We start from the raw sequence: 9,346 nt of genomic DNA on the forward strand, positions 1-9,346 counted from the left end.
CTCCTGCCGACCTATGCGTGCTAAGTCGTGTCGTATTCCCATTTAGGCTGTTTGAAGGGAAATCATATGGTATACATCTGTATATAGTGTAGCCCTATGTGTTCGGTCAACTTGGGTCAAGCCTTTACCCGATAAAGCGAAAATAACCATAATATTCATTTGGTACCAGGACTTCAATCAGGACGTACGCGTATCATTATTCACTCACGGCGCTATTACCGTTACCAAGTGTCGGAACCTTGCACAGTCGTGGTCGCTTGTGATCCAGAAGCGCCCGTAGGAAATACACTGCTCTCGTGTGCTCGAATCCAGAATGTTGCGAATATGACGCGACGGAGAGGTCGCAAAGACAAGGAGGGCACTAGGCCGATATCGCAATTAACCGCCGTCATACCTGGCATCTTGATAAGCACACATCGGAAACCCCTTTACGTAAACACGCTGAGTTCTGTGGAACTTTTTACAGTATGACAGCCGAAACGGGCCCTTTTGAGCTCTAAACACGATGAGTAGAGACGATATTTCCACCGCGTTGAAACACCCCATCTCATCGTCATCATTTATTGTTGTTGTTGTTTGTTCCTCGATTTGGACATGCGTGCGAACTGTTGGGCGTCGCGTGGTCCGTTTGGAATGGCGTCTACTGAATGCGTTGGGTTTAGTCGTGCTTGCGTTTTGCTGCTCTTGTCTACGTTCAAGTACCCAGCCGGCGAGCGTCAGCGGCGGGACTCTGACTGTTGTACCAGAGACGCTGACGCTCATTCGTTTTTCCGTCCACTACCTTCCTTTCATTGTACTTTGTAGGACTTAACTGTTATGGTGGTCGTCTTTTGTGTCCCTAGCGTCGAGACGTCAGTTTCCATCGTGTTGGACGGAAATACCCGTTAAGGCTCAAGAACGGAAACAAAGGTATAGTTCCAAACGAAGGGTATTAAGCAGTTTTCCTTCGGGCGCCTTATATAAAACACCGCTTACAACGTATTTAAAACGCGACTCTACCGAAATGTTTTAATTTGGTTGTGAACTGAAGGTCAATAGGACAAACAGGCACGTGAGTTTTATTTGTCGCTCATTGAATGTAGCCGACGAAGGAGTTGCCGATCAGCGCGATTCCACCATTGTCGCATGACCACAAGTATAAGAAACAATTATGTATTACATGCCTATACTTTCTGTGTCGTGATATTAACGTGTTTTCAATCCAATAAAAACAAATGTGTAGCTTGTATAGCCATGAGTATATAGCAACGAAGGAAGCTTATACGACAACAGCTACAGTTGCTCTTGAGACATTGCCCTTCAAGCAAGAACAAAAGAGGTCAATACTCGCGGCAGCTGATAACGCATCTTACGCAAAGCAGTTTTCTAGACAGATGGGATTGTTTACGGAACATCGATCACCGATAACCTATATATTTTCTGTGTAAGCTAATATATCTTCCAAGGCGGAATTCTTTTCCCCTTTGCAGTTACTGTTACACTTACAAGTTATCGGTCCCGTAACCTGTGATCTCGGTACCTCCGAAATCCACTCTCGGCGAGCCGTCTGCACTGTACCTGCAGTTTCCTCCCTGTATTATTATTTATTTGTTTATTTACTTATTTACCCTCAGGACGGGAGCGCTACAGAGGGGAGTAGGTTGTTCGTTAGTTATATATACATAGTATAAAGCATAGTAATAATGTAAGTAATAATAATAACGGGTTACAAAACCGGGATACAAATGACAAAATCACACTTCGGTTATATGCTCACATATGGCACTTTCAAATAGATTAGTCGAAGATTAGATTATGGCCCGTCAAGAGTTCTTTACGGCCACACGAAAGCAAACCGTGTCGCCTCTTGGACGTAGTTCAGTGGAAATAGATGTTTAAGTGATATTAGAAACGGTTTTGTTATTTCGGTATAACGAGTGAACGGATTGCCCATTGAGTGTCTACAATAAGTATCTCTCCCAAAATTTGTTTCCCCGTATCATCGTCATAATGAATCTCTCTCTCTGTTTCCTTCTTTAACGCTGGCAAACGACGGCCTGGTCTACTCTTCACAGATTAAGAAATCCCGTTATGCTACTTTAAACAAGGGAAGGTTGGTCTCTCAAACGGAGTGAGTGAAAGTTGTACAGTTACGCCATAGGCTCCTTTCCTTTGCAGTACAACTGCAAGCAGTTTTCCATGCTCTACGGCCTCTTTACGTGTATTTCATGTATAGAACATGCAGGCTCGAGATACACGGTCTCTGAACGGCTAAGGGACCCTGCCATTTCATCTTCTTCACCGATGTCCAAACATGAGAAAGATACGAATCGCGGATAGCACGTCATTAGTGTATCAAAATAACCACTATTGATCGCCACCTCGATGGATCTTCCGCTATATCCCGGAGGGTTGCGTGAAAGCAGCGCTTGGCAAACTCCCTGGCAGTCTCTATAGAGTACACGCCTGCACTTATTAGAACACTAACTGTCAGAACTTACGTGCGGACCACTTGCACATTACGTTCCGTTTATAGGTGACCGACATGCGGAAACCCCCAAAAGTCGTGTAGAGGCTAGACAGAAATCGATCGAGGGATATGAGGTATACGTGTCGCAGACATAGGTTATGCGTATATATAGATCGCTCGGGAGAGGTTAGCTCACAGCACTCCTGCAAAATAGCTTGCTTTTGAAGGACACAGAAAAAATAGGCATATTCTCACGAATTTCTAATCTGTACCATATAATCCAGTGGAAGTGTTTGTCAAGACGGTGATAATGCACAAGTATAACTTTACTCAACGCGGAATAAAGAAGCGCAGGTGAGGCTGGGAGGAACAAGACAAGCCGTGCGCAAAATTTATCGAGAAACTACGGCACCCGCGTGTACTAGAATACCGTGTATAAAAATCCTGCTATGCATGGAACACTTTCTCTTTGTTCTTTGTGGTTGTAAACTGAACGGGCTGCTGTGTACGCTAATGCTGTGTGCAGGTTTGGTTTTGGACTTTTGGTGCGACTAGGAATCACACTCCCGACCTACTATATATGGCACAAACAGTAGTGCGTTTACAGCCGCGCGGTAAGCCCTCTGGCATAAAATCGAAAAGAGCCTAGGTCAAGCTCCGGTTGCGACAGCGAAATTTTCCAAGGAAGAGAGAGGTGGGAGAGAAGAAGAGAGAGTGAGTTGTGGTTGGAAGAAGGTATACGGTGGAGCTGACAAAACTCAGCCAAAGAACGTGTTCCACGTTAAAACGCTTTGCTATCTCTGCCGAGTTGGATAACCCTGACCTATAATTGATTCCACCACCTGTCGATTGTTATGTATGTAATAGAGAATCTATACGACATTCATATCGTTGGTTTCGCGATTTTCTGCTGAGAGCTGATTTGCCTGTGTCGTACTTAGCGTTTCAGTTCCACTGCTCCGCAAAAAATGTCGTACGAATCATAGTTTTATAATATAACTTTCTACAGCATAGCGATGAAACTCTCCAGTCATCATCATTTAAATAAAGTTGTTGTATTTGTGGTGTTCCGTTGCTATTACCCCAGTTGGTGTAACAGAACCTCAAAATCTAGCGTTCTTTCTTTTCTTTTTTTTCCTTGGCATAACGTTGACTCCTATCGTTGACGTGGTTTCGGGTTGTGCGTTGCAGAACCTGTGCCGGGAAGTATTGATGGTTTCCGTGTATTTGCCTATTGCTAGAGGGGCCCCTGATTTATGAATGAAAGCAACGTCGATCTACAAAAGGGCGATACATCATCGGGCGTCGTGGTTGGTGGGCGCCCCAAAACCACCAATTAGAGGCCCCTGTCAGGGCCGCAGATTCGTCGAGCGGAAGGAAACTTTTCCACGGCTTTACGACGGCACTTTCCCCCTATCGCCGGGGAGGTGTTAAAATGATAAGCAGCAGCCCGCACAATATCTAGCCACACACCGTTCCAGAGCGTTATACAGCACCCGGTTTTCGGCGTATGGCAGCCTGACCCCCACTTTGTCGAATGTCTTATGCCATAATGTGCGGGTTGATAGGAACCAGCTAATGCCGAAAGGAGTCAACAAATGGGATACATCCTGTCACTCAGCTATGCGACATGGCTTGCATAGAAATGTGCGCTGAGTAACGTGGTTTTCTTTGCGTCGACAAATATTATGCGAATGGTTGACGCTTGTTTTGGGCGACGCCAGTATATCCGTTACTCACAGTCACTTATACAATCGCTCACGTCTAATAGCATAACATCATTCAACTAGATGCATAACGGTATGCTGCTCTGCAGTCAGTGGGGTGTGTTTACCGCTCGTAGTAAAATGTACAATGCTATGCCATCAAGCACGCTTACATCAATTGCAGTTGGATGGGGAGACGATAGTGATGTTTAATCTTCAAAAAATTCTAGCTCAAGTGCTAGCGGGTTCTGCAGCTGTGTATGTTCACCCTGTCGCAATCCTCCTGCAGTCCAAAGTGAGGTGAACGGGAAGATGAAATCAGCAACAGGTCATCATTCATGTTGCTTCGTGTGGTGTTTTTAGCCAAATGAAAGAAGTCGGATTCAGGCAACGATCACATGGTTCGCTAAACAATCGCTTAAGTCATTTTCAGCAATCATGTTGACAATGAATGTTGACAATGAATGTTGTGACTTCAGCGACGGCTTGGTGTTCTGAAGAATAGAGATCGCTCAGTTGCTCATGATATCGTTCATGTGTTCTGTGGTGCGCATCCGGAGCTTTGGCAGTGCAGGTTGGGTGCTATGATAATCTAATGCCTCGGTTCCAATATTGCGGACGAATGCTACAACTGCTAATAACAGTAATTGGTTGGGAAAACAGATATAGAAAAGGGGTAGTTGCCGCGAAGACCACCATGCGCGCTGTGGCTCACTGACGATGTAAAGTGAGAGAACGAAAAAAAAAAGCTCTCCTTTATTTCTGCAGGTAAGCTCGTTCTGACGTCCGTCGGCATGGACTCCACATTAACCATCCAGTCGAACGGCACCTTCCTTTGCTTCAACAAAAGCGGCAGGCTGGTCAACAAGGTAAGCTGTCACCGACTACGATTAAGATGTTCAGGGAGCGGCGGCGCCAATGTGGGTCTCATTATGGCTCATTACCGGTGAGAGAGAGCTGTAATTAGGCTAATACCGGCATTATTCGCTTTGGGAGGCCCCACCTTATGCCGTAACAAATGGCCCTCATCAAGACCTCAGTGTTCAATTTGCCTGTCAGCAAAGGTTTTGCCTGAGAGCGCTACTTCTAAATTCCCCTTCGATGTTCATACCGAGACTAACACCGAAGCAGTGTTTTTTATTTATTTAATTCTTTTGATTTTTTTATGGGCAGTGCGTAGAACGGAAACAGTTGTTGCTATCATCGTTGGCGGCCCCAAGCTCTTAAGGCCGTTATGGTGCCCCAATTAGCGTGCGTGCTCCTCACGTACCATTCACCTAACATCTTCATTTACTTCTCTACCCAGAAACGCCGCAGCAAACGGAAGAGCCTGTGCGAGTTCCGAGAGGCCCTGCGCGAAAACTACTCTACATTCCAATCAGTGTTCAACTCCAATTGGTACATCGGCTTCAATCCCTCAGGACGCGCCATCCGTGGTCGCAAAACACGAACTCGCCGGTGGAGACCCTTCATGTTCCAGAAACGCCTGCCACCCGTTGTACACAAAAGCCCCGGACCTTTCCAGGACGTCTCCGAGGTGATCTGGGCAGAATATCTACGCGGAAAAAATGCGAGCTGACGTTCGGATCTCGTGCTCTCGGCGCGGTTCAGTGACAGTGGGACATTGAGGAGTGTTGGACGATACGCCGAACCTGCCAGACATGATCTTACGCTGTGACTGTCACTAACATCTTTTGCATGTATATATACGCATCCTCTTTCACATGTTTCATGCACAAACTTCAAGGTGCATACGTCATTCCTCTTTCCTCGAGCCTATTGGAGGAGTATGAATTGTATATATTGTATACATACGCCGTATTTATTCAAATTATTTTATAATAAAATCGGTCCCATCGCCAGCCATTCGCTAACCAGTAGCTGGCTTGTGGTCAGTTCCCTATAGCTAACTTTGTAGGGAATGAATGCACGCCATTACGATGTGTTTCTGCTTTCCAAGCTAAGATCGGGAGCCACACTTGCATCACTCACGAGGCAAAGTCAACTTGTCGATGCAAAAGCACATTTGACGGATATACACGAGAATTGATTTCTGGTGGAGTCTCAGGGTTCTCCAACGCACTTTGTATATCTATTCCTACGTCAGCAAATTTCCTTTTGCAGACAGGCGATGGTATAGTCTTGCACATGAATGCGAAATTTCAAGACGGGTGCTTAATGTGCTGCCAGCTTTCGTTCATTACACCTTTATTATCTTCGGTACGGAACACGCCGTTACTATAGAGAGATTGCAGGGTCAGCTGGGAATTCTGAGGATGTATTACACTACGCCAACTATTTATTATCATTCCATTCATGTTCAGTAAAAAAGAAAGAAGCACCAATGGACTCCAAATAACATTAAGGGTGCGTGGTGCTTTGTGCATCCTTGCAGCCCGAATCGTTGTTTCCCAGTTGTCTGTATCATATTCAAATGTGTGTTCTTACTGCAGTAAATAAATGAGTTAAATGTGAAGCCGTGCTGTTTCGTCGTCTACGTATAAATGAAATTTTCTGCTTGCAAGTTATAGGGTCAGTAGAAGCCTTAACGTTCCGTGCCACATTCATTTTCAATCAAGGTAATGTCCGGTTTCCTAACTAGAGTATCAGAGTGGCTGGAACCAGTGGTGTACGACCACGCCAGGTCAAGTGAGAGTGATACCTGAATGAGTTGGTTCTTGAGTGCGAGCTGCTCGGAACTGGCAGGATACTCATGACAGTGCCAAAGTAGTTCAACTTCCTGCTACGCGATACCCATTTGTCACTTTTTTGTCATGTGAAGATTTTTTTGTTACTATTTGTGACTATATATATGAAAAGGTATACGCGTAAAAAATAATAACTTAATTGTGACAAACAACTTCTGATTTGAGGAAGTGCATTCCCAGTCTATAAGCGTCTCAAGCTGACGATTTTTCGATACTGCCACTTAGTATGTGCCAATTGAGATCATTGGCTCTATTCATGCTTGAAGGAATGAAAACATTGACAATATATTTACGTTGCAATAAATGATGACGCCCACGATTCTACGGTGTTTGAACCCGTTGAACACCAAGTTGTGCTAATTGCCAAGCTCAGAGTTTGAATTACGCCCATGTACAAACGCACCAATAAGCTCTATCAGTATGTAGCTCTCCACACACCACACCATAAATGTTATCTTTCGAACACGGATCATGAAAGGCTAATTTGTATGCGCTTTTCTGGCTGCTCCTCTCTTTAGAAAATTTTCGTCACACTGATTCTCAAAGGTTTATTTTAAGGTGTTGCTTCCCCCTCCCCCCCTTAATTTCGTTAGTGAATCACCTGAGCCCGAAAGAATATATGTGAGGTGTGAGTTGACGACGCTGATACCAAACCCTTGACAGCGTAATGTTTCTCAACATTTTTATTTTAATTTGTTTCATTTATTCATTTTTGTTCGTGTTGTGTGCGTGTGTGCATCGTCAAAACTGGTTTTGCTGATCATAATTATGTCGCGACGTAAAGCCACGGATTATCGAAACTATTTATTTATTTGTTTGTTTATGAATGTATCTCAAAGGTCTCGGAGGTGTGTAATATGAGGATAGGAGCGGAGATGAACAACAATTTCAATGACACTATCGTAATATCAGATTACAGATAAAATTACCTATGTCAGGTACACAGGCTGTTCATTTTTATCCGTTACAGAATATTTTTTTATTTTTTTAATAAAAAGGCTCTGAACGCTACAGAGATGCCGTTTTTGCAAGTGGGTTGTACCGCCAGGCTGACATCTTGTCGGAAAGCTTAACTACTGGACGAGTAATTAACTGAAATTCATTACTTCATTTTTTCTGTGAAATGAGATGTTTTCTGGGCAATGCGATATAGCAGAATTGGAGCCAGTCATTATTTAAATCTACCTGAAAGGAGCACGTGCCTCTAGACATAAATCGCTAAATTTTGCTATGCAAACGAGCCGAAACCGAAACCACGCAAAAGGAGCAACGGGCGTTCGCGTCGGAAGGTGCACGTGCTTTTTGGCGATGGATCTGATTGGAGTAGACGCTGACCAGTAAGAGCGTTTACCGGTCCAGATAAGCCTGAGGTCATGTGCTTCCTGTGCTCGAGAATGCGTAGTTTTGGTTTCGGCTTCGCTTATCAAAATTTGGCGATTTATATCTCGAAGTACGCGCTCGGTTTCATGCTTTTTTTTTTTTTTTTTTTGTTTAAAGAGGATGGTCTCAAATGATGATTTCATCCATCCAATTCTGCTGTCTCGCATTTTCCCAAAAACATCTAATTGAAAAGTTAATATTGCATTTTAAGTAACTAGTCGTCCAGTAGTCACATGCCCTTTCCCACAAGCTGTCACGCCTGTGGCCGCATAACCCACCTGCAAAAGCGGCACCAGTCACAGCTTTTTTTTTATTATTATTATTATTAAAAATCTGTGTCGGATAAAACTGAACACCCTGTATATGTAGCATGATATTTTAAATATTTCTTTGTTTCTTATGATGGGGGAACCAGTTATGAGGAGGACGCAGAAACGGTACTGCGAAGTCAGAAAGGTGAGATCGGCTATCCACGTGACTTTGAAGTATTTGAGGTAAGGATGCCCGTTTGCTTCGCCACCGCTTCCCGAGCAACTACTCTTGGTGCACAGTTATGAGTACGGCCTGTGAATTCGCAGTTCCAGCTACATTTCCCGGAAACCAACCATTGGCTGCGGTACAGGTAACCCATCACTGGTTACTTTTCAGTCCACATCTGATACACGTGGCGTTAAATCAAACAATGAAATAAAAACTCAGGAAAAAGGTGCTGACTCTCCAGGAGGCTTTCTCCTGAGGTGTTGGGTTTAATTGATTTTGGGTGTTGGAGGCTAACGTGTTTGTGTCGTCCATGTTTGTAGCCCTCCTCGGCTAATTTCTCGTTATTTACACGTGACGTGCATTGCAAACTGGTTACATTCAGTGCTCGAAGAAATCCTTAAAAAGTCTCTGATGTCAATGCCCTCATTACAACTGTAAGGTCGTCTTCAAGGCACCGCGAAGAATACAGAGGACACTCAAACGACACGGTCAAAGAGGACGTTCAAAGGACACTCCCTTGAAATCGAAAAGAATTTCCATCTACAGGGCAGGAGAGCAAGCGCTATCTGCTAAATCGATCAGTCCAGGTTAGGCATTTGCACTCGATCACTTCTCGCTATTGA

At 44.3% G+C, this 9,346-nt stretch overlaps 1 protein-coding gene across 1 annotated transcript in view; it reads left to right on the plus strand.

The window, feature by feature from the left end:
• The window catches only part of LOC135377679 (fibroblast growth factor 17-like), a 47,256-nt gene extending 40,625 nt beyond the window's left edge, over positions 1–6,631 (plus strand). Inside the window, exons 4-5 of the mRNA XM_064610271.1 lie at positions 4,924–5,024; positions 5,462–6,631. Of these exons, the coding sequence (XP_064466341.1) occupies positions 4,924–5,024; positions 5,462–5,734 (374 nt within the window). The 3' untranslated portion in view covers positions 5,735–6,631. The remainder of the gene's footprint in view (positions 1–4,923; positions 5,025–5,461) is intronic.
• Positions 6,632–9,346: the final 2,715 nt, after the last annotated feature.

Source organism: Ornithodoros turicata, chromosome 1, assembly GCF_037126465.1.
Source record: "Ornithodoros turicata isolate Travis chromosome 1, ASM3712646v1, whole genome shotgun sequence".
NCBI classification, from domain to species: Eukaryota; Metazoa; Arthropoda; class Arachnida; order Ixodida; family Argasidae; genus Ornithodoros; species Ornithodoros turicata.